This window comes from Pelodiscus sinensis, unplaced genomic scaffold (genome assembly GCF_049634645.1).
Source record: "Pelodiscus sinensis isolate JC-2024 unplaced genomic scaffold, ASM4963464v1 ctg201, whole genome shotgun sequence".
In the NCBI taxonomy this organism is placed as follows: domain Eukaryota; kingdom Metazoa; phylum Chordata; order Testudines; family Trionychidae; genus Pelodiscus; species Pelodiscus sinensis.
Genome location: NW_027465967.1, coordinates 89,282 through 114,779, shown reverse-complemented (window position 1 = coordinate 114,779; position 25,498 = coordinate 89,282). Strand labels below are relative to the sequence as shown.

The 25,498-nt window shown below is 74.9% G+C and overlaps 2 protein-coding genes across 4 annotated transcripts; one reads left to right on the top strand and one right to left on the bottom strand.

Moving 5' to 3' along the window:
• Positions 1-54: 54 nt before the first annotated feature.
• Positions 55-14,898, bottom strand: CORO1A (coronin 1A). Of its 3 annotated transcripts, none has more exons than XM_075917414.1 (11): positions 14,699-14,898; positions 13,566-13,768; positions 9,604-9,726; positions 4,496-4,625; positions 4,132-4,313; positions 3,932-4,051; positions 3,466-3,570; positions 3,244-3,389; positions 2,172-2,229; positions 1,548-1,760; positions 55-419 (listed from the first exon to the last, which is right to left on the bottom strand). In XM_075917414.1, exons 2-11 carry the CDS (start codon positions 13,761-13,763, stop codon positions 321-323), a joined length of 1,374 nt encoding a protein of 457 aa, XP_075773529.1. In that variant the 5' UTR covers positions 13,764-13,768; positions 14,699-14,898; the 3' UTR covers positions 55-320. The 3 variants fall into 3 exon arrangements, with proteins under 3 accessions (XP_075773529.1, XP_075773530.1, XP_075773531.1); XM_075917415.1 differs by lacking the exon at positions 14,699-14,898 and adding an exon at positions 14,318-14,347; XM_075917416.1 differs by lacking the exons at positions 13,566-13,768; positions 14,699-14,898 and adding an exon at positions 13,182-13,187.
• Positions 14,899-17,008: 2,110 nt separating this feature from the next.
• On the top strand, positions 17,009-25,407 carry MAPK3 (mitogen-activated protein kinase 3). Its single transcript, XM_075917417.1, has 9 exons — positions 17,009-17,270; positions 17,352-17,534; positions 17,649-17,838; positions 20,007-20,123; positions 20,497-20,611; positions 20,722-20,853; positions 22,394-22,503; positions 22,578-22,703; positions 23,381-25,407. Exons 1-8 carry the CDS (start codon positions 17,116-17,118, stop codon positions 22,695-22,697), a joined length of 1,122 nt encoding a protein of 373 aa, XP_075773532.1. The 5' UTR covers positions 17,009-17,115; the 3' UTR covers positions 22,698-22,703; positions 23,381-25,407.
• Positions 25,408-25,498: the final 91 nt, after the last annotated feature.

Here is a 25,498-nt window from a genome sequence, read left to right as displayed (position 1 = left end):
GGCGGGGGCGCAAGGGGGCCTCCCACGGGCGCTGCCCCACAAGCCAGACACGTGGGCTATTTACACTTTATTGGGGGCAATCTGTAATGCAGAGCGCGCGGGTGCCTCTCCCCCTCCCCATCTGCCCTGCAGGAGGAAACTGAGGCCAAACACGCTTCTATGTACAGACGGGAGGGGGCCCCCGGGGGAGCTGCATGGGGCAGTTGGGGACGGAGCCCCAGGCTCAGACAGATGCGGGGAGGGGGCTCCATCTGGTAAAGCATGGGGGAGGGGGCCCTGAGTGGGGGGAGGTTTGGGGTGGGGGGTTCAGCTCCCCACGGCTACTTTGTGGCCTTCTCCTCCAGCGCTGCGATGCGTCGTTCCTGCTCCGCCACCGTGGCCTGCAGCCGGCGCACGCTCTCCGCCAGCTTCTCCAGCGCCTGGGGGGGCACAGCGCCTGCATGGGGTCCCTGCTCCCACCCCACGGCTCCTGCCAGCCCAGCCCTGCCGGTGCCCCCCACGGCCCCCAGCCTGCCAGTGCCCCCCCACTCCCGCCCCGCGGCCCCTGCCAGCCCAGCCCTGCCGGTGCCCCCCACGGCCCCCAGCCCTGCCAGTGGCCCCCACTCCCGCCCCGCGACCCCGCCGGCCCAGCCCTGCCAGTGGCCCCCACTCCCGCCCCGCGGCCCCCGCCGGCCCAGCCCTGCCAGTGCCCCCCACTCCCGCCCCGCAGCCCCTGCCAGCCCAGCCCTGCCGGTGCCCCCCACGGCCCCCAGCCCTGCCAGTGCCCCCCACTCCCGCCCCGCGGCCCCTGCCAGCCCAGCCCTGCCAGTGCCCCCCACGGCCCCCAGCCCTGCCAGTGGCCCCCACTCCCGCCCCGCGACCCCGCCGGCCCAGCCCTGCCAGTGGCCCCCACTCCCGCCCCGCGGCCCCCGCCGGCCCAGCCCTGCCAGTGCCCCCCACTCCCGCCCCGCAGCCCCTGCCAGCCCAGCCCTGCCGGTGCCCCCCACGGCCCCCAGCCTGCCGGTGCCCCCCACTCCTGCCCCACAGCCCCTGCCAGCCCAGCCCTGCCGGTGCCCCCCACTCCCGCCCCACGGCCCTGCCCCCAGCCCTGCCAGTGCCCCCCACTCCCGCCCCGCGGCCCCCACCGCCCAGCCCTGCCGGTGCCCCCCCACGCCCCCCAGCCCTGCCAGTGCCCCCCCACTCCCGCCCCGCGGCCCCTGCCGGCCCAGCCCTGCCGGTGCCCCCACTCCCGCCCCACGGCCCCTGCCAGCCCAGCCCTGCCGGTGCCCCCCACTCCCGCCCCGCGGCCCCCGCCGGCCCAGCCCTGCCGGTGCCCCCCCACTCCCGGCCCACAGCCCTGCCAGTGCCCCCCACTCCCGCCCCGCAGCCCCTGCCAGCCCAGCCCTGCCGGTGCCCCCCACGGCCCCCAGCCCTGCCGGTGCCCCCCACTCCCGCCCCACAGCCCTACCCCCAGCCCTGCCAGTGCCCCCCACTCCTGCCCCGCGGCCCCTGCCAGCCCAGCCCTGCCGGTGCCCCCCACTCCCGCCCCGCAGCCCCTCTCATCTCACCCCAGGGCTGCCTGCATCAGGGCAGGTCTGGCTCTTTCTGGGCTCCAGGATGCTCTTGTTAACCTTGAACTCGCGGCTCTTGGGTGAGACGTAGCCGTCCTTCAGAGAGATGAGCAGGGGCCCGGCGTCCTTGCCCCCGAACCACTCCTCTGCGGTCAGCGCGGGGTCGGGCCCGGCCGTGTCAGGGTACAGATCCTCCTGGAACAGGTCTGACTGCGGGGGCAGAGAGCTGGCATGGACCCCAGCTGCCCAGCTCCTCCGCCCCCCCCACGCACATGCTGCAAAGGGGGGGCAGAAGCCAGGTGTGACGGGGGGGTTCAGTCCCCTTGCTGTGCTGTATGTGGGTTCTGCTGTCCATGAGGAACCCCGGGCCTGCCTCAGTTTCCCTGGGCACTGCACCAGGGCGTGGCTGGGGGTGAGGATTCTGGTGTGACGCTGTTGCCCTTTGGAACTGGAGCCAGGGAACCTGGTTAAGGGGCGGGTGTTGACCAGTCTGTGCTGCACTAGACCCCAGGGAGACGCCGCCGCCCCCCCCCCCCCCCCCCGGGGCTGCAGGGCTCCCAGCCCCACCAGGCATCCGGGCTCCCAGCCCCGTCCCTCCTCCAGGCCCAGGGCCCGGCTCACCTTGCGGGGCACAGTCATGGCGATGGGCTCGCACCTCCGCTCATGCAGCTTGTAGAATCTGCAATGCCGGAAAGTCAGAGGGGCTGGGGCCCGAGGTGAGGGGGGCGCGCTGGGGCCCGGCGGAGGGTCGGGGGGGGGGCGGGCTGGGGCCCGGGGCATGGGGGGGCGCGCGCTGGGGCCCGGCGGAGGGTCGGGGGGGGGCGCGCGCTGGGGCCCGGCGGAGGGTCGGGGGGGGGGCGCGCGCTGGGGCCCGGCGGAGGGTCGGGGGGGGGCGCGCGCTGGGGCCCGGCGGAGGGTCGGGGGGGGCGCGCGCGCTGGGGCCCGGCGGAGGGTCGGGGGGGCGCGCGCTGGGGCCCGGCGGAGGGTCGGGGGGGGGGGCGCGCTGGGGCCCGGGGGGGGCGCGCTGGGGCCCGGGGGGGGGGGCGCGCCGGGGGGGGGTCGGGGGGGGCGGGCTGGGGCCCGGCGGAGGGTCGGGGGGGGGCGCGCGCCGGGGCCCGGCGGAGGGTCGGGGGGGGCGGGCTGGGGCGCGCGCTGGGGCTCGGGGGGGGGGCGCGCTGGGGCCCGGCGGAGGGGTCGGGGGGGGGCGCGCGCCGGGGCCCGGCGGAGGGTCGGGGGGGGGCGGGCTGGGGCCCGGCGGAGGGGGGCGCACGCTGGGGCCCGGCCGAGGGTCGGGGGGGGGGCGGGCTGGGGCCCGGCAGAGGGTCGGGGGGGGCGCGCGCGGCTGGGGCCCGGCGGAGGGTTGGGGGGGGCGCTGGGGCCCGGCGGAGGGTCGGGGGGGGCGCGCTGGGGCCCGGGGGGGGCGCGCTGGGGCCCGGGGGGGGGGTCGGGGGGGGCGGGCTGGGGCCCGGCGGAGGGTCGGGGGGGGGGCGCGCGCCGGGGCCCGGCGGAGGGTCGGGGGGGGGCGGGCTGGGGCGCGCGCTGGGGCTCGGGGGGGGGCGCGCTGGGGGCCCGGCGGAGGGTCGGGGGGGGGGCACGCGCCGGGGCCCGGCGGAGGGTCGGGGGGGGGGCGCGCGCGCCGGGGCCCGGCGGAGGGTCAGGGGGGGCGCGCCGGGGCCCGGCCGAGGGGGCTTACCTGGCAATCTCACACTTGCTGACGTCCAGGCCCCGCTTGGGCATCCAGCCGCCCCCGCGCTGGGACTCCTTGGAGCTGAAGACCGACAGGAAGTGCAGGTACGGGGCCTCGGGCGTCACCTCGAAGTAGCGGATGGAACTGTCGCCCTGTGGGGCACAGAGGGGGGTCAGGGCAGGCTGCCCCCCGCCCGGCCCCCCCCGCCCCCAGCCGGCGGCTGCCCACCTTGCCGCAGAGATAGACCATGCTGGTGTCGGGGTCGTAGTGGGGGAACAGCACCCCACTGCTCGTGTCCAGCTCCTGCAGCACCATGGGCTCCTCCAGCTGTGCCTGCGGGGGGGCGGGAGAGTCAGGGCTGGGGGATGCCAGGTCCCAGGAAGGAGAAGGGGGGGGCAGAGATGGGGGTTGTGCCGGGGGGGGGGCAGAGATGGGGGCCCAACAAGTCCCGGGGAAGGGTGGGGGGGATGCGCCAGAGTGGACAGCATGGAGGGGTGTGCTGAGAAAGAGGAGGGCAGGGATGGGGGCGTGCTGAGAAAGAGGAGGGCAGGGATGGGGGCACTCCAGAGAGGGGAGGGGAGAAGGGGGGGCAGGGATGGGGGCTCACCAATTCCCAGGGAGGGGAAGGGGGGATGGCGGGGGATGCGTTGGAGCTGGGGGGGCAGGGTGGGGGGAGGGGAGGGGGGCGTCGCACCGGGTCCCACAGCGCCACCTGGCGCTCGCTCATGCGGCTGAAGCCGGTGGTGAGGATCTTGCCGTCAGCCAGCAGGACGGCGCGGACGGGCCGGGAGCCCTCGTGGGCGTTGGCCTTCTCCTGCGGGGAGACGGGGGTCAGGACTCCACAGCCAGCGCCCCCCCGGCCCCCCCCGGCCCCCCCGGCCCGCCCGCACTCACAGCGACGACGCGGCCAGAGCGGGGCTCGATCACGCGGACCCGGCGGTCCCGGCAGGACGTGCAGAGGCGGGACCCGTCGCGGCTCCAGGCCACGCTGTGGATGGTGTCGGGGTGCAGGTCCCGGAGCTCCACCAGCAGCTGGCCGGAGCCCACGTCCCACAGCAGCAGGGCGTTGTCACAGCCTGGGGACCGGGAGGAGTCAGCGGGGGTGGGGGGAAGGGCCCGGCCCCAAGGCCCCGGGGGGGGGGGACACAGCCGCTCCCCACCCCCTAGGCCAGTGCCCCACGCTCCAGCAGCCGCCTGCTTCCTGCCGAGGGGCGCGGGCGCGGGCGGGGCAGGGCTTGTGCCGGGGGGGGGGGGGTACCTGCACTCAGCAGCACATTCTGGGCCGTGGGGTGCCAGGCCACAATGCCCACGCGCTTCGAGTGCCCCTCCAGCGTGACCAGCGGCTCCGTTAGGGGGCGCACCAGCCCCCCGTCCGGCACCTCCCACACCTACGGGGAGAGGCCAAGGTCAGGCCCATTGCCCCCAGGATGACTCCGCCCACCCCCCAGTCCCCCCCCAGCCAGCTTCATGCCCCCGAGCACCCCGCAATCCCCCGCCCCCCAGGTCAGCTCCACGCCCCCGAGCGCCCCGCAATCCCCCGCCCCCCAGGCCACCTCCACGCCCCCGAGCGCCCCGCAATCCCCCGCCCCCCAGGCCACCTCCACGCCCCCGAGCGCCCCGCAATCCCCCGCCCCCCAGGTCAGCTCCGCGCCCCCGAGCGCCCCGCAATCCCCCGCCCTCCAGGTCAGCTCCGCGCCCCCGAGCGCCCCGCAATCCCCCGCCCCTCCAGGTCAGCTCCACGCCCCCGAGCGCCCCGCAATCCCCCGCCCCCCAGGCCACCTCCACGCCCCCGAGCGCCCCGCAATCCCCCACCCCCCCAGGCCACCTCCACGCCCCCGAGCGCCCCGCAATCCCCCGCCCCCCAGGTCAGCTCCACGCCCCCCGAGCGCCCCGCAATCCCCCGCCCCCCAGGTCAGCTCCACACCCCCCGAGCGCCCCGCAATCCCCGCCCCCCAGGTCAGCTCCACGCCCCCGAGCGCCCCGCAATCCCCCGCCCCCCAGGTCAGCTCCACGCCCCCGAGCGCCCCGCAATCCCCCGCCCCCCAGGTCAGCTCCGCGCCCCCGAGCGCCCCGCAATCCCCCGCCCCCCAGGTCAGCTCCACGCCCCCCGAGCGCCCCGCAATCCCCCGCCCCCAGGCCACCTCCACGCCCCCGAGCGCCCCGCAATCCCCCGCCCCCCAGGTCAGCTCCGCGCCCCCGAGCGCCCCGCAATCCCCGCCCCCCAGGTCAGCTCCACGCCCCCGAGCGCCCCGCAATCCCCCGCCCCCGAGGCCACCTCCACGCCCCGAGCGCCCCGCAATCCCCCGCCCCCCAGGTCAGCTCCACGCCCCCGAGCGCCCCGCAATCCCCCGCCCCCCAGGTCAGCTCCGCGCCCCCGAGCGCCCCGCAATCCCCCGCCCCCCAGGTCAGCTCCACGCCCCGAGCGCCCCGCAATCCCCGCCCCCCAGGTCAGCTCCACGCCCCCGAGCGCCCCGCAATCCCCCGCCCCCGAGGCCACCTCCACGCCCCCGAGCGCCCCGCAATCCCCCGCCCCCCAGGTCAGCTCCACACCCCCGAGCGCCCCGCAATCCCCCGCCCCCCAGGTCACCTCCACGCCCCGAGCGCCCCGCAATCCCCCGCCCCCCAGGTCAGCTCCACGCCCCCGAGCGCCCCGCAATCCCCGCCCCCCAGGTCAGCTCCGCGCCCCCGAGCGCCCCGCAATCCCCCGCCCCCCAGGTCAGCTCCACGCCCCCGAGCGCCCCGCAATCCCCCGCCCCCCAGGTCAGCTCCACGCCCCCGAGCGCCCCGCAATCCCCCGCCCCCCAGGCCACCTCCACGCCCCCGAGCGCCCCGCAATCCCCCGCCCCCCAGGTCAGCTCCACGCCCCGAGCGCCCCGCAATCCCCCGCCCCCCAGGCCACCTCCACGCCCCCGAGCGCCCCGCAATCCCCCGCCCCCCAGGCCACCTCCACGCCCCCGAGCGCCCCGCAATCCCCCGCCCCCCAGGTCAGCTCCACGCCCCCGAGCGCCCCGCAATCCCCCGCCCCCCAGGCCACCTCCACGCCCCCCGAGCGCCCCGCAATCCCCCGCCCCCCAGGTCAGCTCCACGCCCCCGAGCGCCCCGCAATCCCCCGCCCCCCAGGTCAGCTCCACGCCCCCGAGCGCCCCGCAATCCCGCCCCCCAGGTCAGCTCCACGCCCCCGAGCGCCCCGCAATCCCCGCCCCCCAGGTCAGCTCCACACCCCCGAGCGCCCCGCAATCCCCCGCCCCCCAGGTCACCTCCACGCCCCCGAGCGCCCCGCAATCCCCCGCCCCCCAGGTCAGCTCCACGCCCCCGAGCGCCCCGCAATCCCCCACCCCCCAGGTCAGCTCCACGCCCCCGAGCGCCCCGCAATCCCCCGCCCCCCAGGTCAGCTCCACACCCCCGAGCGCCCCGCAATCCCCCGCCCCCCAGGTCACCTCCACGCCCCCGGGCGCCCCCAGCAATCCCCCGCCCCCCAGGTCACCTCCACGCCCCCGAGCGCCCCGCAATCCCCCGCCCCCCAGGTCAGCTCCACGCCCCCGAGCGCCCCCGCAATCCCCCGCCCCCCAGGTCAGCTCCACACCCCCCGAGCGCCCCGCAATCCCCCCGCCCCCCAGGTCAGCTCCACGCCCCCGAGCGCCCCGCAATCCCCCTCCCCCAAGGCCACCTCTACACCCCCGAGTGCCCTGCAATCCCCCGCCCCCCAGGTCACCTCCACACCCCCGAGCGCCCCGCAATCCCCCGCCCCCGAGGCCACCTCCACACCCCCGAGCGCCCCGCAATCCCCCGCCCCCAGGTCAGCTCCACGCCCCCGAGCGCCCCGCAATCCCCCGCCCCCCAGGTCAGCTCCACACCCCCGAGCGCCCCGCAATCCCCCGCCCCCCAGGTCAGCTCCACACCCCCGAGTGCCCCGCAATCCCCCGCCCCCCAGGTCACCTCCACGCCCCCGAGTGCCCCGCAATCCCCCGCCCCCCAGGTCAGCTCCACGCCCCCGAGCGCCCCGCAATCCCCCGCCCCCCAGGTCAGCTCCACACCCCCGAGTGCCCCGCAATCCCCCGCCCCCCAGGTCAGCTCCACGCCCCCGAGCGCCCCGCAATCCCCCGCCCCCCAGGTCAGCTCCACACCCCCGAGCGCCCCGCAATCCCCCGCCCCCCAGGTCAGCTCCACACCCCCGAGCGCCCCGCAATCCCCCGCCCCCCAGGTCACCTCCACGCCCCCGAGCGCCCCGCAATCCCCGCCCCCCAGGTCACCTCCACGCCCCCGAGCGCCCCGCAATCCCCCGCCCCCGAGGCCACCTCCACACCCCCGAGCGCCCCGCAATCCCCCGCCCCCCAGGCCACCTCCACGCCCCCGAGCGCCCCGCAATCCCCCGCCCCCCAGGTCAGCTCCACGCCCCCGAGCGCCCCGCAATCCCCCGCCCCCCAGGCCACCTCCACGCCCCCGAGCGCCCCCGCAATCCCCCGCCCCCCAGGTCAGCTCCACGCCCCCGAGTGCCCCGCAATCCCCCGCCCCCCAGGCCAGCTCCACGCCCCCGAGCGCCCCGCAATCCCCCGCCCCCCAGGTCACCTCCACGCCCCCGAGCGCCCCGCAATCCCCCGCCCCCCAGGTCAGCTCCACGCCCCCGAGCGCCCCGCAATCCCCCGCCCCCCAGGTCACCTCCACGCCCCCGAGTGCCCCGCAATCCCCGCCCCCCAGGCCAGCTCCACGCCCCCGAGCACCCCGCAATCCCCCGCCCCCCAGGTCAGCTCCACGCCCCCGAGCGCCCTGCAATCCCCCGCCCCTCAGGTCAGCTCCACGCCCCCGAGCGCCCCGCAATCCCCCGCCCCCCAGGTCACCTCCACGCCCCCGAGCGCCCCGCAATCCCCCGCCCCCCAGGTCAGCTCCACACCCCCGAGCGCCCCGCAATCCCCCGCCCCCCAGGTCAGCTCCACGCCCCCGAGCGCCCCGCAATCCCCCGCCCCCCAGGCCACCTCCACGCCCCCGAGCGCCCCGCAATCCCCCGCCCCCCAGGCCACCTCCACGCCCCCGAGCGCCCCGCAATCCCCCGCCCCCCAGGTCAGCTCCACGCCCCCGAGCGCCCCGCAATCCCCGCCCCCCAGGTCAGCTCCACGCCCCCGAGCGCCCCGCAATCCCCCGCCCCCCAGGTCAGCTCCACGCCCCCGAGCGCCCCGCAATCCCCCGCCCCCCAGGTCAGCTCCACGCCCCCGAGCGCCCCGCAATCCCCCGCCCCCCAGGTCAGCTCCACGCCCCCGAGCGCCCCGCAATCCCCCGCCCCCCAGGTCAGCTCCACGCCCCCGAGCGCCCCGCAATCCCCCGCCCCCCAGGTCAGCTCCACGCCCCCGAGCGCCCCGCAATCCCCGCCCCCCACGTCAGCTCCACGCCCCCGAGCGCCCCGCAATCCCCCGCCCCCCAGGTCACCTCCACGCCCCCGAGTGCCCCGCAATCCCCCGCCCCCCAGGTCAGCTCCACACCCCCGAGCGCCCCGCAATCCCCCGCCCCCCAGGTCAGCTCCACGCCCCCGAGCGCCCCCGCAATCCCCCGCCCCCCAGGTCAGCTCCACGCCCCCGAGCGCCCCGCAATCCCCCGCCCCCCAGGTCAGCTCCACGCCCCCGAGCGCCCCGCAATCCCCCGCCCCCCAGGTCAGCTCCACGCCCCCGAGCGCCCCGCAATCCCCCGCCCCCCAGGTCACCTCCACGCCCCCGAGCGCCCCGCAATCCCCCGCCCCCCAGGTCAGCTCCACGCCCCCGAGCGCCCCGCAATCCCCGCCCCCCACGTCAGCTCCACGCCCCCGAGCGCCCCGCAATCCCCCGCCCCCCAGGTCACCTCCACGCCCCCGAGTGCCCCGCAATCCCCCGCCCCCCAGGTCAGCTCCACACCCCCGAGCGCCCCGCAATCCCCCGCCCCCCAGGTCAGCTCCACGCCCCCGAGCGCCCCGCAATCCCCCGCCCCCCAGGCCACCTCCACGCCCCCGAGCGCCCCGCAATCCCCCGCCCCCCAGGTCACCTCCACGCCCCCGAGCGCCCCGCAATCCCCCGCCCCCCAGGTCAGCTCCACGCCCCCGAGCGCCCCGCAATCCCCCGCCCCCCAGGCCACCTCCACGCCCCCGAGCGCCCCGCAATCCCCCGCCCCCCAGGCCACCTCCACACCCCCGAGTGCCCCGCAATCCCCCGCCCCCCAGGCCACCTCCACGCCCCCGAGCGCCCCGCAATCCCCGCCCCCAGGCCACCTCCACGCCCCCGAGCGCCCCGCAATCCCCCGCCCCCCAGGCCACCTCCACACCCCCAAGTGCCCCGCAATCCCCCGCCCCCCAGGCCACCTCCACGCCCCCGAGTGCCCCGCAATCCCCGCCCCCAGGCCGGCTCTCACCATGACAGTGCAGTCCTCGGAGCCGCTAGCGATGACGTTGTCGTTGTGCGGGCACCACTCGATGTCCAGGACCGGAGCCGTGTGCCCGCACACCACGGGCTGCGCCTTGTCCAGGCGGCCGGTCTGCGAGAGAGGACGGAGTCAGTACCCCACTGCCCCACCCCAGGGTCCAGGCTCCCAGGCCCTCCACAGCTCTAACCACTAGACCCCAGTGCCTTCCCAGAACCCAGCTTCTCTCTGCAGTTACAAACGTTTCCCAACAGATGGTGCAATTCTCCCAGCTTCCTGCCCCCCTGGGACTGCCTGGATGTGGGGGGGAGGGAATAACATGCAGGAGAGTGTCCTCTAGTGGTTAGCACAGGGCCGGGAGGGCAGTGGGGCGCAGGGGTTACAGCAGGGCCGGGAGGGCAGTGGGGCGCAGGGGTTGGAGCAGGGCCGGGAGGGCAGTGGGGCGCAGGGGTTGGAGCAGGGCCGGGAGGGCAGTGGGGCGCAGGGGTTGGAGCAGGGCCGGGAGGGCAGTGGGGCGCAGGGGTTACAGCAGGGCCGGGAGGGCAGTGGGGCGCAGGGGTTGGAGCAGGGCCGGGAGGGCAGTGGGGCGCAGTGGTTACAGCAGGGCCGGGAGGGCAGTGGGGCGCAGTGGTTGGAGCAGGGCCGGGAGGGCAGTGGGGCGCAGGGGTTGGAGCAGGGCCGGGAGGGCAGTGGGGCGCAGGGGTTGGAGCAGGGCCGGGAGGGCAGTGGGGCGCAGGGGTTGGAGCAGGGCCGGGAGGGCAGTGGGGCGCAGGGGTTGGAGCAGGGCCGGGAGGGCAGTGGGGCGCAGGGGTTGGAGCAGGGCCGGGAGGGCAGTGGGGCGCAGGGGTTGGAGCAGGGCCGGGAGGGCAGTGGGGCGCAGTGGTTGGAGCAGGGCCGGGAGGGCAGTGGGGCGCAGGGGTTGGAGCAGGGCCGGGAGGGCAGTGGGGCGCAGGGGTTGGAGCAGGGCCGGGAGGGCAGTGGGGCGCAGGGGTTGGAGCAGGGCCGGGAGGGCAGTGGGGCGCAGGGGTTGGAGCAGGGCCGGGAGGGCAGTGGGGCGCAGTGGTTGGAGCAGGGCCGGGAGGGCAGTGGGGCGCAGGGGTTGGAGCAGGGCCGGGAGGGCAGTGGGGCGCAGTGGTTGGAGCAGGGCCGGGAGGGCAGTGGGGCGCAGGGGTTGGAGCAGGGCCGGGAGGGCAGTGGGGCGCAGGGGTTACAGCAGGGCCGGGAGGGCAGTGGGGCGCAGTGGTTGGAGCAGGGCCGGGAGGGCAGTGGGGCGCAGGGGTTGGAGCAGGGCCGGGAGGGCAGTGGGGCGCAGGGGTTACAGCAGGGCCGGGAGGGCAGTGGGGCGCAGGGGTTGGAGCAGGGCCGGGAGGGCAGTGGGGCGCAGGGGTTGGAGCAGGGCCGGGAGGGCAGTGGGGCGCAGGGGTTGGAGCAGGGCCGGGAGGGCAGTGGGGCGCAGGGGTTACAGCAGGGCCGGGAGGGCAGTGGGGCGCAGGGGTTACAGCAGGGCCGGGAGGGCAGTGGGGCGCAGGGGTTGGAGCAGGGCCGGGAGGGCAGTGGGGCGCAGGGGTTGGAGCAGGGCCGGGAGGGCAGTGGGGCGCAGGGGTTACAGCAGGGCCGGGAGGGCAGTGGGGCGCAGGGGTTACAGCAGGGCCGGGAGGGCAGTGGGGCGCAGGGGTTGGAGCAGGGCCGGGAGGGCAGTGGGGCGCAGGGGTTACAGCAGGGCCGGGAGGGCAGTGGGGCGCAGGGGTTGGAGCAGGGCCGGGAGGGCAGTGGGGCGCAGTGGTTACAGCAGGGCCGGGAGGGCAGTGGGGCGCAGGGGTTACAGCAGGGCCGGGAGGGCAGTGGGGCGCAGGGGTTGGAGCAGGGCCGGGAGGGCAGTGGGGCGCAGGGGTTGGAGCAGGGCCGGGAGGGCAGTGGGGCGCAGGGGTTACAGCAGGGCCGGGAGGGCAGTGGGGCGCAGGGGTTACAGCAGGGCCGGGAGGGCAGTGGGGCGCAGTGGTTGGAGCAGGGCCGGGAGGGCAGTGGGGCGCAGGGGTTACAGCAGGGCCGGGAGGGCAGTGGGGCGCAGGGGTTGGAGCAGGGCCGGGAGGGCAGTGGGGCGCAGGGGTTGGAGCAGGGCCGGGAGGGCAGTGGGGCGCAGGGGTTGGAGCAGGGCCGGGAGGGCAGTGGGGCGCAGGGGTTGGAGCAGGGCCGGGAGGGCAGTGGGGCGCAGCGGTTACAGCAGGGCCGGGAGGGCAGTGGGGCGCAGGGGTTACAGCAGGGCCGGGAGGGCAGTGGGGCGCAGCGGTTACAGCAGGGCCGGGAGGGCAGTGGGGCGCAGGGGTTACAGCAGGGCCGGGAGGGCAGTGGGGTGCAGCGGTTACAGCAGGGCCGGGAGGGCAGTGGGGCGCAGTGGTTGGAGCAGGGCCGGGAGGGCAGTGGGGCGCAGCGGTTACAGCAGGGCCGGGAGGGCAGTGGGGTGCAGCGGTTACAGCAGGGCCGGGAGGGCAGTGGGGTGCAGTGGTTACAGCAGGGCCGGGAGGGCAGTGGGGTGCAGTGGTTACAGCAGGGCCGGGAGGGCAGTGGGGTGCAGCGGTTACAGCAGGGCCGGGAGGGCAGTGGGGTGCAGCGGTTACAGCAGGGCCGGGAGGGCAGTGGGGTGCAGTGGTTACAGCAGGGCCGGGAGGGCAGTGGGGCGCAGCGGTTACAGCAGGGCCGGGAGGGCAGTGGGGTGCAGCGGTTACAGCAGGGCCGGGAGGGCAGTGGGGTGCAGTGGTTACAGCAGGGCCGGGAGGGCAGTGGGGCGCAGCGGTTACAGCAGGGCCGGGAGGGCAGTGGGGTGCAGCGGTTACAGCAGGGCCGGGAGGGCAGTGGGGCGCAGGGGTTACAGCAGGGCCGGGAGGGCAGTGGGGCGCAGGGGTTAGCGGGCAGCCTAGGTTCTCTCCCAGCTCGGAGGGGGGTAAATGTTTGTAGGGAGTAGAACCCGCAGCTCTCTGCCTCTCCCCAGTGCTGGGGATATTTCCCAGGGGCCAGGGGCCTGGGGCCTGGGGCAGGGCCAGGCTGTGACAAGCAACCCAGCTCCCGTGCCCCTGCAGTGCCCACAGCAGGCGACATGAGCCCCTCCCCCCAGTGGGCAGCCAACCTGAGAGCAGGGCAGTCTGGCAGCAGGGCGGGGGCCGGGCCTGCCTCAGCCCTCCTGGGCACCAGCCTCAGGCCTGGCTCTCCCCTCACGCCCCTCCCGCCTCGTCCCATGGTCCTGCCACGGGGAAAGTTGGGCCCACGAACCCAGCAGTCCCATGACAACCTTACCCGGGCATTGTGCAAAGGGGGCACTGGGGGGCACTGGGGGGGCAGGGGCTGCAGTGGGGGGCGCTGGGGGCAGAGCTGGACCGGCAGGGGCTGGGGGGCGGGTGTGGGGAGTGGGACGGAGGGGGAGGGGCTGAGGCGCTCTGCTCCCGTCTTTCCCATCACGATGGAAGTCACAAGGTGCCGCGTTCTGGGAGCCGAGGGTCCCTCCAAAGCCGCATCCTGCCCCGGCCTCCCCCCGGGCCAGGGAAGGACACAGGGCCCTTTGTAGCTGCACCACAGACCTTTATTCCCCCGGCGCCCCCGCCCCTGCTCCATTTCTGGGGCTCCTGGCTACGGTGACCCAGGTGTGGCTGCCACGGCTCCGAGAACCAGGACGGGGGGCTGGGCTGTGGTGTCCCAGACCTGCCCCCTCCCCGCAAACCCACTTCCCCTTTTACACGGCTGCTTCCGCCCCCGCTTCACGTTTGGAGCCATTTAAGGCAAAAATGTCAAGATCTGCATGTTCGGCGGTTTCACAAAACAGCCCCCCCCCCCCCCCCCGGAAACAGAAAGGGGGGGGCAGACAGTTACCTAAGAAGCGCAGGGCGGGGCTGGCGAGGGGCCCCGGCAGGGCTGGGCCGGCAGAGGGGGGAGGGGGTCACTAGCAGGGATGGGGGCGGGGTTACCTTAGCCAGGGGCAGCACCATGAAGGCCCCTCCCCCACTGGCCTCCACGACAATGGCCAGGAACTTGGGGTTGACGGTGCAGAAGCCGCTGTCCCAGGTGGTCTGCGAGACGCGCACGTCGTCGTAGGACTGGTCGGCCTTCGCCGGCTGCCCGAAGACGTGGCGGAACTTGCTGCTGCGCACCACCTGCCGGCTCATGGCGGCTGGGGGAGACGCGCCGTTAGTGCTGCCCTCGCGCCCGCCGCCGCCTGCCCGGCCGCCGCCCCTCGCGCCCGCCGCCGCCTGCCCGGCCGCCGCCCCTCGCGCCCGCCGCCGCCTGCCCGGCCGCCGCCCCTCGCGCCCGCCGCCGCCCCCTGCCCGGCCGCCGCCCCTCGCGCCCCGCCGTCGCCTGCCCGGCCGCCGCCCCCTGCCCGGCCGCCGCCCCTCGCGCCCGCCGTCGCCTGCCCGGCCGCCGCCCCTCGCGCCCGCCGCCGCCGCCTGCCCGGCCGCCGCCCCCTGCCCGGCCACCGCCCCTCGCGCCCGCCGCCCCCTGCCCGGCCGCCGCCCCTCGCTCCCACCCCCCCCATCCCCCTGCCCGGCCGCTGCCCCTCACTCCAGCCCCGCCACCACTCTGCCCCTCACTCCAGCCCAGCTGCCCTGCCACCCCGTCGCTGCCCCTCACTCCAGCCCGGCCATTGCCCCTCTCTCCCACCCTGCCGCTATCCCTTGCTCCTGCCCCACCACCCTCTGCCTGGCTGCTGCCCTGGCTCTACCTGTAGGTAACTGGGTGTAGCAGCATCACTCTGCAGAGACGGGAAGGGTCAGCCGAGAGGGCCCAGGACCTCCCTCCCTCCCACCCACCGGCCAGAGCAAGAACCCAGGAGCCTGGCTTCCCCCTCCCCCCCCCCGCTCTAACCATCAGACCCCACTGCCCTGCCCAGGGCCAGAACCCAGGAGTCCTGGCTCCCCCCCGCCCCGCTCTAACCATCAGATCCCACTGCCCTGCCCAGGGCCAGAACCCAGGAGTCCTGGCTCCCCCCCGCCCCGCTCTAACCATCAGATCCCACTGCCCTGCCCAGGGCAAGAACCCAGGAGTCCTGGCTCCCCCCCCCCCCCCCGCTCTAACCATCAGACCCCACTGCCTCTGCTCTCACCAGTTCCAGGCACTCTGGTGTGACAGTGAATCTGGAGGCTGAAACCAGCACCTTTTAAGGGTGGGGGTGGGGCCTCCCAGGGATAGCACAGCCTGGGGGGGGAGGGGCCAGGACACTCCCTCCCACTTCCCAGCCAGGGGCTGGGCGGGAATCCGCTGCCAGTGGCAGAGGGGTATGAGCCTGGGCACAGGGACCCCACCCCCCGCCTGTCCCCCCGTGCCCTGCTTGGGCCCATTTAGCTCCCCCCCACCTGCATCCCCTTACACACACCCATCTCCCCATGCCCTGTCTCGGCTCACCTAGATACACCCTCCCACCTCCACCCCCTTACACCCCCACGTGTCCCCCCAGCATCCCCTTACCCCCCCACCAGTCCCCCATGCCCTGCCTGGGACCCCTAACTACCCCCCACCAGCATCCCCTTCCACCCCCCCACCAGTCCCCCATGCCCTGCCTGGGACCCCTAACTACCCCCCACCAGTCCCCCATGCCCTGCCTGGGACCCCTAACTACCCCCCACCAGCATCCCCTTCCACCCCCCCACCTGTCCCCCATGCCCTGCCTGGGACCCCTAACTACCCCCCACCAGCATCCCCTTCCACCCCCCCACCAGTCCCCCATGCCCTGCCTGGGACCCCTAACTACCCCCCACCAGCATCCCCTTCCACCCCCCCACCAGTCCCCCATGCCCTGCCTGGGACCCCTAACTACCCCTCACCAGCATCCCCTTCCACCCCCCCACCTGTCCCCCATGCCCTGCCTGGGACCCCTAACTACCCCCCACCAGCATCCCCTTCCACCCCCCCACCTGTCCCCCATGCCCTGCCTGGGACCCCTAACTACCCCTCACCAGCATCCCCTTCCACCCCCCCACCTGTGCCCCATGCCCTGCCTGGGACCCCTAACTACCCCTCACCAGCATTCCCTTGCACCCCCCCCACCTGTCCCCCATGCCCTGCCTGGGACCCCTAACTCCCCCTCACCAGCATCCCCTTCCACCCCCCCACCTGTCCCCCATGCCCTGCCTGGGACCCCTAACTACCCCTCACCAGCATTCCCTTGCACCCCCCCATCTGTCCCCCATGCCCTGCCTGGGACCCCTAACTACCCCTCACCAGCATCCCCTTCCACCCCCCCACCTGTCCCCCATGCCCTGCCTCGGACCCCTAACTACCCCTCACCAGCATCCCCTTCCACCCCCCCACCTGTCCCCCATGCCCTGCCTGGGACCCCTAACTACCCGTCACCAGCATCCCCTTCCACCCCCCCACCTGTCCCCCATGCCCTGCCTCGGACCCCTAACTACCCCTCACCAGCATCCCCTTCCACCCCCCCACCTGTCCCCCATGCCCTGCCTCGGACCCCTAACTACCCCTCACCAGCATCCCCTTCCACCCCCCCACCTGTCCCCCATGCCCTGCCTGGGACCCCTAACTACCCCTCACCAGCATCCCCTTGCACCCCCCCACCTGTCCCCCATGCCCTGCTTGGGACCCCTAACTACCCCCCACCAGCCCCGGGGCTGAGGCTGGGGGGTGTTGGGAAATCAGACCCGGGGGGCCCTGAGGCTGGGGGGGGGGGAGGGGCCGGGGAATCAGACCCGGGGGGCCTTGAGGCTGGGGGGGGAGGGGCCGGGGAATCAAACCCGGGGGGCCCTGAGGCTGGGGGGGGGAGGGGCCGGGGAATCAGACCCGGGGGGCCCTGAGGCTGGGGGGGGGGCCGGGGAATCAGACCCGGGGGCCCTGAGGCTGGGGGGGGGGGAGGGGCCGGGGAATCAGACCCGGGGGGCCTTGAGGCTGGGGGGGGAGGGGCCGGGGAATCAGACCCGGGGGGCCCTGAGGCTGGGGGGGGGGGAGGGGCCGGGGAATCAGACCCGGGGGGCCCTGAGGCTGCGGGGGGGGGAGGGGCCGGGGAATCAGACCCGGGGGGCCTGAGGCTGGGGGGGGGGAGGGGCCGGGGAATCAGACCCGGGGGGCCCTGAGGCTGGGGGGGGGGAGGGGCCGGGGAATCAGACCCGGGGGGCCCTGAGGCTGGGGGGGGGGGGAGGGGCCGGGGAATCAGACCCGGGGGGCCCTGAGGCTGGGGGGGGGGGCCGGGGAACACCCGGCAAGGTGCCGGCGTGGGCAGGGGCGTGGCCAGGTGGAACAGTGGGCGTGGTCGGAGAGGAGCTCCTCGAGCGAGGGCGTGGCCTAGTACCGTAGACTGGGTCTGGGGGCGGGGCCTAAAGCGGCAGAAGCGAATGACAGGGCACAGCACTTCCGCCTTTCGATGACGTCAGAAGCAGCGCTCCAATCCGGGCGCGTAGCGGATGGCGGCGACGTGACGCGGGCCGTCGGGCAGCCCGTGCGCCTGCGCAGAGCCGTCGGGCGGGGCGGTTCCGGGTGCGGCTGCGGCAGCGGGATCGGAGCGCAGCGGCCATGGCGGCGGCGACAGCGGCGGCCCCGGGGGGGCCCGGGCCGGTGCCGGGGGCGCCCAAGCTGGGGGTGGAGTCGGTGAAGGGGCAGGTGTTCGACGTGGGGCCGCGCTACACGGACCTGCAGTACATCGGGGAGGGGGCGTACGGCATGGTCTGGTGAGCGCCCCCCCGCCGCCCGGGCCCCCCCCCCCGGGGCTGCGGGGCGCGGCGCTAACCCCGCCCCTCCCGTCCCCGCAGCTCCGCCTACGACCACGTGAGCAAGGCGCGCGCGGCCATCAAGAAGATCAGCCCGTTCGAGCACCAGACGTACTGCCAGCGCACGCTGCGCGAGATCAAGATCCTGCTGCGCTTCCGCCACGAGAACATCATCGGCATCAACGACGTGCTGCGCGCCGCCGCCATCGAGCACATGCGCGACGTGTATCCTGCCCCGCCCCTGCGCGCGCCCGCGCCGGCCCCTGCGCGCGCCCGCGCGCCCCGCCCCCCGCGCGCGCCCCGCCCCGCGGCCGTTGTGCCCCTTGACCCCGCCCCCAGCTACATCGTGCAGGACCTGATGGAGACCGACCTGTACAAGCTGCTGAAGACGCAGCAGCTGAGCAACGACCACATCTGCTACTTCCTGTACCAGATCCTGCGCGGCCTCAAGTACATCCACTCGGCCAACGTGCTGCACCGCGACCTCAAGCCCAGCAACCTGCTCATCAACACCACGTGCGACCTCAAGGTGGGCCCGCCCCGCCCCCTCGGCCCCGCCCCGCCCCCGCCCCCTCGGCCCCGCCCCGCCCCCGGCCAGTCCAACGTGCTGCACCGCGACCTCAAGCCCAGCAACCTGCTCATCAACACCACGTGCGACCTCAAGGTGGGCCCGCCCCGCCCCCGCCCCCGCCCCCTCGGCCCCGCCCCCGGCCAGTCCAACGTGCTGCACCGCGACCTCAAGCCCAGCAACCTGCTCATCAACACCACGTGCGACCTCAAGGTGGGCCCGCCCCGCCCCTCGGCCCCGCCCCTCCGCCCCGCCCCTCCCCGCCCCCGGCCAGTCCAACGTGCTGCACCGCGACCTCAAGCCCAGCAACCTGCTCATCAACACCACGTGCGACCTCAAGGTGGGCCCGCCCCGGCCCCGCCCCTCGGCCCCGCCCCCGGCCAGTCCAACGTGCTGCACCGCGACCTCAAGCCCAGCAACCTGCTCATCAACACCACGTGCGACCTCAAGGTGGGCCCGCCCCGCCCCTCGGCCCCGCCCCCGCCCCGCCCCCGCCCCGCCCCCGGCCAGTCCAACGTGCTGCACCGCGACCTCAAGCCCAGCAACCTGCTCATCAACACCACGTGCGACCTCAAGGTGGGCCCGCCCCGGCCCCGCCCCTCGGCCCCGCCCCCTCCGCCCCGCCCCCGGCCAGTCCAACGTGCTGCACCGTGACCTCAAGCCCAGCAACCTGCTCATCAACACCACGTGCGACCTCAAGGTGGGCCCGCCCCGGCCCCGCCCCTCGGCCCTGCCCCCTCCGCCCCGCCCCCGGCCAGTCCAACGTGCTGCACCGCGACCTCAAGCCCAGCAACCTGCTCATCAACACCACGTGCGACCTCAAGGTGGGCCCGCCCCGCCCCCGCCCCCGCCCCTCGGCCCCGCCCCCTCCGCCCCGCCCCCGGCCAGTCCAACGTGCTGCACCGCGACCTCAAGCCCAGCAACCTGCTCATCAACACCACGTGCGACCTCAAGGTGGGCCCGCCCCGCCCCTCGGCCCCGCCCCCGCCCCTCGGCCCCCGCCCCCGGCCAGTCCAACGTGCTGCACCGCGACCTCAAGCCCAGCAACCTGCTCATCAACACCACGTGCGACCTCAAGGTGGGCCCGCCTCGGCCCCGCCCCCTCGGCCCCGCCCCGCCCCCGGCCAGTCCAACGTGCTGCACCGTGACCTCAAGCCCAGCAACCTGCTCATCAACACCACGTGCGACCTCAAGGTGGCCCCGCCCCGGCCCCGCCCCTCGGCCCCGCCCCCTCCGCCCCGCCCCCCGGCCAGTCCAACGTGCTGCACCGTGACCTCAAGCCCAGCAACCTGCTCATCAACACCACGTGCGACCTCAAGGTGGGCCCGCCCCGGCCCCGCCCCTCGGCCCTGCCCCCTCCGCCCCGCCCCCGGCCAGTCCAACGTGCTGCACCGCGACCTCAAGCCCAGCAACCTGCTCATCAACACCACCGTGCGACCTCAAGGTGGGCCCGCCCCGCCCCCTCCGCCCCGCCCCTCCCCGCCCCCGGCCAGTCCAACGTGCTGCACCGCGACCTCAAGCCCAGCAACCTGCTCATCAACACCACGTGCGACCTCAAGGTGGCCCCCGCCCGCCCCGCCCCGGCCCCGCCCCCTCCGCCCCGCCCCCAGCCAGTCCAACGTGCTGCACCGTGACCTCAAGCCCAGCAACCTGCTCATCAACACCACGTGCGACCTCAAGGTGGGCCCGCCCCAGCCCCGCCCCTCGGCCCTGCCCCCTCCGCCCCGCCCCCGGCCAGTCCAACGTGCTGCACCGCGACCTCAAGCCCAGCAACCTGCTCATCAAACACCACGTGCGACCTCAAGGTGGGCCCGCCCTCGGCCCCGCCCCTCTCAGCTCCCACCCCGCCCCTGGTGGCGTGTCCCACCCCCAACCAGCCATAGGCCCCGCCCCCGGCTGCACACCCCCAACCAGCCCTCAGTCATGACCATGCCTCTGACCCCATCCAGCCCTCGGTCACACCCCACCCCGTCCCCAACCAGCCCTCAGCCCTGCTGCACGCACACCCCCGCACTGCGCCCCACCCCCACCGATCCCCCTTCACACCTCCCTGTGTCTCTGCCTCCACTGCTGCGTTCCCTGGGCTCCAGGGGGGCGGGCAGCTCAGCTAACCTTCCTCCCCGCTGCAGATCTGTGACTTTGGGCTGGCTCGCATTGCCGACCCCGAGCACGACCACACCGGCTTCCTGACGGAGTACGTGGCCACCCGCTGGTACCGGGCCCCCGAGATCATGCTCAACTCCAAGGTGTGGGGCTGGAAGCTGGCTCTAGCTGTGATTCAGGGAGTGCTGGGCGAGGGCCAGGCACTGGGTGTTGGGGATGTTGGGGGATGTAACCGCGGCACCGGTCCCAGCCCCAGCGGCTCTCCGTGCTGCCACAGCCTCCGGGGGAGCCGGCGCGGAGCCCGGGGCACCGATGCTCGTCAGACCCCGGTGCCGCTCCTGCGCCCGCAGCAGGCAGGCTGGAGACCCAGGACTCCTGGGTCCACCCTGGTACTAGGGGCACTGTCATTCCTTGGCCTGGACTGTCCTTTTCTCCAGGCAGTGAAACATGCGTAGCCAGGGGGCCCTCTGGGGGCCCCTGTCCTGCCCCCTCTGACCTGCTCTCCTCTGCCCGCAGGGCTACACTAAATCCATCGACATCTGGTCAGTGGGCTGCATCCTGGCTGAGATGTTGTCCAACCGGCCCATCTTCCCCGGCAAGCACTACCTGGACCAGCTCAACCACATCCTGGGTGAGGGGCGGGGCGGGGCAGGGGGCGGGGGGGGGGGGGTCTGTCAGTGCGGGGTGGAGCTGGCTCGGAGGGGGCCAGGCCTGGCGACTCCTGACTCCTCCCCTGCGCAGGGATCCTGGGCTCCCCCTCGCAGGACGACCTCAACTGCATCATCAACATGAAGGCGCGAAACTACCTGCAGTCCCTGCCCCACAAGACCAAGGTGCCCTGGCCCAAGCTCTTCCCCAAGGCCGACCCCAAAGGTGAGGGTCCTCCCCCTCGCGAGCTGGGAGAGCACCCAGGTGTCCAGACTCCCTGCCCCTCGCTCTGCCCCACTCCCAGCCCTTCCCTGCCCCCCCTCACCCTGCCCCGCTCTTCCGCCCTCACCCAGCCCTGCCCTTCCCCCCCTCACCCAGCCCTTCCCTACCCCCCCCCACCCTGCCCCGCTCTTCCGCCCTCACCCAGCCCTGCCCTTCCCCCCCTCACCCAGCCCTTCCCTACCCCCCCCCCACCCTGCCCCGCTCTTCCGCCCTCACCCAGCCCTGCCCTTCCCCCCCTCACCCAGCCCTGCCCTTCCCCCCCTCACCCAGCCCTGCCCTTCCCCCCTCGCCTTGCTCTTCCCCCCTCGCCCTGCCCCGCTCTTCCCCCCTCACCCAGCCCTGCCCTTCCCCCCTCGCCTTGCCCCCCACCCAGCCCTGCCCTTCCCCCCTCGCCCTGCTCTTCCCCCCCGCCCTGCCCCGCTCTTCCCCCCTCACCCAGCCCTGCCCTTCCCCCCTCGCCTTGCCCCCCACCCAGCCCTGTCCTTCCCCCCCGCCCTGCCCTTCCCCCCTCTCGTCCTGCCCCCCACCCTGCCCCTCACCCAGCCCTGCTCTTCCCCCCTCACCCAGCCCTGCCCTTCCCCCCTCGCCCTGCTCTTCCCCCCTCGCCCTGCTCCGCTCTTCCCCCCTCACCCAGCCCTGCCCTTCCCCCCCTCGCCCTGCTCTTCCCCCCTCGCCCTGCTCCGCTCTTCCCCCCTCACCCAGCCCTGCCCTTCCCCCCCTCACCCAGCCCTGCCCTTCCCCCCTCGCCCTGCTCTTCCCCCTCGCCCTGCCCCGCTCTTCCCCCCTCACCCAGCCCTGCCCTTCCCCCCTCGCCTTGCCCCCCGCCCTGCCCTTCCCCCCTCTCGTCCTGCCCCCCACCCTGCCCCTCACCCAGCCCTGCTCTTCCCCCCCTCACCCAGCCCTGCCCTTCCCCCCTCGCCCTGCCCCCCACCCAGCCCTGTCCTTCCCTCCGCCCTGCCCTTCCCCCACTCGTCCTGCCCCTCACCCTGCCCCGCTCTCCCCCCCTCACCCTGCCCCGCTCTCCCCCCCTCACCCTGCCCTTCCTCCCCTCACCCTGCCCCCTCACCCAGCCCTGCCCTTCCCCCCTCACCCTGCTCTTCCCCCCTCGCCCTGCCCCCCACCCTGCCCCTCACCCAGCCCTGCTCTTCCCCCCTCGCCCTGCTCTTCCCCCCTCGTCCTGCCCTGCTCTTCCCCCCTCACCCTGCCCCTCACCCAGCCCTGCCCTTCCTCCCCTCACCCTGCCCCCCCACCCAGCCCTGCCCTTCCTCCCCTCGCCCTGCCCCCCACCCTGCCCTTCCCCCCTCGCCCTGCCCCCCACCCAGCCCTGCCCTTCCCCCCCTCACCCAGCCCTCCTCTTCCCCCCTCACCCAGCCCTGCTCTTCCCCCCTTCACCCTGCCCCACACTCAGTCCTGCTCTTTCCCCCCCTCACCCTGCCCCACACCCAGTCCTGCTCTTCCCCCCTCACCCTGCTTTCGCCCGCAGCCCTCGACCTGCTGGACAAGATGCTAACTTTTAACCCCAACAAGCGCATCACTGTGGAGGACTCGCTGGCGCACCCCTACCTGGAGCAGTACTATGACCCCTCCGATGAGGTAGGGCCCCGGCTCGGGGGGGCGGGTAGGGCTGGGGGGTCCCCGCCTGGCTCACGGCCCCGCTCTCTTTGCAGCCAGTGGCCGAAGAGCCCTTCACCTTCGACATGGAGCTGGACGACCTGCCCAAGGAGAAGCTGAAGGAGCTGATCTTCGAGGAGACGGCGCGGTTCCAGCCAGGCTACCAGGGGCCGTGAGCGCTGGTCAGTGCCTCCTGCCCCTCCGGGGACACCCACTCCCACCCAGCACTGGGCAGAGGCTGGGCACTGGGTGGGGGCTGGCTGGGGGGCGCTGGGTGGGAGCTGCTCGGGGGCAGGGGCTGGCTGGGGGGTGCTGAGAATGGGGGGTGCTGGGTGGGGGCTGGCTGGGGGGTGCTGGGCGGGGGCTGGCTGGGGGGGCAGGGAATGGGGGGCGCTGGCGGGGGGCACTGGGCAGGGGCTGGCTGGGGGGGCAGAGAATGGGGGGCACTGGCGGGGGGACACTGGGCAGGTGCTGGCTGGGGGGCGGGGAATGGGGGGCGCTGGCGGGGGGGCACTGGGCAGGCGCTGGCTGGGGGGCAGGGAATGGGGGGCGCTGGCGGGGGGCACTGGGCAGGGGCAGGCTGGGGGGGGCGGAGAATGGGGGGCGCTGGCGGGGGGGCACTGGGCAGGCGCTGGCTGGGGGGCAGGGAATGGGGGGCGCTGGCGGGGGGCACTGGGCAGGCGCTGGCTGGGGGGCAGGGAATGGGGGGCGCTGGCGGGGGGCACTGGGCAGGGGCAGGCTGGGGGGGGCGGGGAATGGGGGGCGCCGGTGGGGGGCACTGGGCAGGCGCCGGCGGGGGGGCAGGGAATGGGGGGCGCGCCGGGGCACTCGCCGGGCTCACTGCCTCTCTCCGGCCCAGGCCCGCCGCGCGCCAGCCTAGACCTGCCCGTGGCGGAGGTTTCGGACCGGAGCCTGCGCCGGGCGCCGCTGGGACTGGCCGGCCCGGCCCTGCCGTCGTGCTGTGTAACTGCTTCGCAATGTGGCTGTGACTCTGGAGCCGGGGGACCCGGTGCCCCCACTCCTGGCCGTGGAGGGGGAATCTCGCTTCTAACTCATCACCAGTCGCGCTCGGCCCCCCGGACCCCTCCTGCCGCCCGGCTGCGGGTTGTGCCGTGGCGCCGGGTGGGGATGGTGCAGGCCAGCCCGGCCTCCCTGCCCCGCCTGCCCTAGTTTCTCCTGCTGCCCGTCCCGGGGCCCCCGGCTTCATTGGCGAGCCAGGGTTGGGGGCTCCCCCGAGAACAGGGCCAGAAGTGGCCCGAGATTTGTATTGTCCCTCCCCCTCCTTGGGGGAGCCACCTCCCTTCAAAGGGCTAAGGCAGAGCCTGACACCTCAGCCTGAAAGGCCCCCTCCTTAGCCCACTGGCAACCGTCCCCTCCCTGAGACCCCGAGAGTGCTGGCTCCAGGCCCCTGCTCTACCCACCAGGCCCCACTCCCCTCCCAGAGCCAGGGAGAACCTGGGCGTGCTGGCTCCAGCCCTCAGCTCTGCCCCCCCTCACTCCCCTCCTGAGCTGGGAGACACAAGACGGCCTGCGCCCACCCCCACTCTCCTGGAGTCCTCGCTCCCAGCCCCCCCCACCCAACTACTAGCCCCCAGTCCCCTCCTGAGCTGGGAGACACAAGACGGCCTGCGCCCACCCCCCACTCCCCTTCTGGAGTCCTGGCTCCCGCCCCCCCACTAACCCCCCACTCCCCTCCTGAGCTGGGAGACACAAGACGGCCTGCGCCCACCCCCACTCTCCTGGAGTCCTCGCTCCCAGCCCCCCCACCCAACTACTAGCCCCCAGTCCCCTCCTGAGCTGGGAGACACAAGACGGCCTGCGCCCACCCCCACTCTCCTGGAGTCCTCGCTCCCAGCCCCCCCCACCCAACTACTAGCCCCCAGTCCCCTCCTGAGCTGGGAGACACAAGACGGCCTGCTCCCACCCCCACTCTCCTGGAGTCCTCGCTCCCAGCCCCCCCACCCAACTACTAGCCCCCAGTCCCCTCCTGAGCTGGGAGACACAAGACGGCCTGCTCCCACCCCCCACTCTCCTGGAGTCCTCGCTCCCAGCCCCCCCACCCAACTACTAGCCCCCAGTCCCCTCCTGAGCTGGGAGACACAAGATGGCCTGCTCCCACCCCCACTTCCCTTCTGGAGTCCTGGCTCCCGCCCCCCCCCACTAACCCCCACTCCCCTCCTGAGCTGGGAGACACAAGACGGCCTGCTCCCACCCCCACTTCCCTTCTGGAGTCCTGGCTCCCGCCCCCCCTCCACTAACCCCCACTCCCCTCCTGAGCTGGGAGACACAAGACGGCCTGCTCCCACCCCCACTCCCCTTCTGGAGTCCTGGCTCCCGCCCCCCCCCCACTAACCCCCACTCCCCTCCTGAGCTGGGAGACACAAGACGGCCTGCTCCCACCCCCACTTCCCTTCTGGAGTCCTGGCTCCCGCCCCCCCCCCCCACTAACCCGCACTCCCCTCCTGAGCTGGGAGACACAAGACGGCCTGCTCCCACCCCCACTCCCCTTCTGGAGTCCTGGCTCCCGCCCCCCCCCCCACTAACCCCCACTCCCTCCTGAGCTGGGAGACACAAGATGGCCTGCTCCCACCCCCACTCCCCTTCTGGAGTCCTGGCTCCCGCCCCCCCCACTAACCCCCACTCCCCTCCTGAGCTGGGAGAGAACCCAGGCCCCTCTAACCACTAGCCCCCACTCTCCTTCTGGAGTGGGGGGGGAGAGCCCAGATCCAAGGCTGTTGGGGGGCAGGAGGAGCTCCCACTCCCGTTCTCTTCCTCAGTTTCTCTGTCTGGCTGCCAACCTGTGTGCACGTGGCTGGTCCCTGCCCCTGGACCTGCCTGGGTGTCTCTGTGGAGCTGTACAGACCCCAATAAACCCTCTGGAGCTCAGCCGTGTCTGCTGGGGGCGGGTCCCGCGTGGGTAGCTGCGCCGCCCCACCGGCCTTTGCCCCACCGCGCCCAGACCGGCCCGACCGGCCCC

What these genes read in the sequence shown, in the direction of transcription:
- CORO1A (XM_075917414.1), bottom strand. Translation starts at nt 13,763, where the DNA reads ATGAGCCGGCAGGTGGTGCGCAGCAGCAAGTTCCGCCACGTCTTCGGG. An exon ending in TGGTGCTGCCCCTGGCTAAG is followed by an intron (nt 9,727 to 13,565) that starts GTAACCCCGCCC and finishes CCTCTCTCGCAG; the next exon opens with ACCGGCCGCCTGGACAAGGC. An exon ending in CCATGACTGTGCCCCGCAAG is followed by an intron (nt 1,761 to 2,171) that starts GTGAGCCGGGCC and finishes CTGCCCCCGCAG; the next exon opens with TCAGACCTGTTCCAGGAGGA.
- MAPK3 (XM_075917417.1), top strand. Translation starts at nt 17,116, where the DNA reads ATGGCGGCGGCGACAGCGGCGGCCCCGGGGGGGCCCGGGCCGGTGCCG. An exon ending in ATCGAGCACATGCGCGACGT is followed by an intron (nt 17,535 to 17,648) that starts GTATCCTGCCCC and finishes CCCCGCCCCCAG; the next exon opens with CTACATCGTGCAGGACCTGA. An exon ending in CCCCAAGGCCGACCCCAAAG is followed by an intron (nt 20,854 to 22,393) that starts GTGAGGGTCCTC and finishes TTTCGCCCGCAG; the next exon opens with CCCTCGACCTGCTGGACAAG.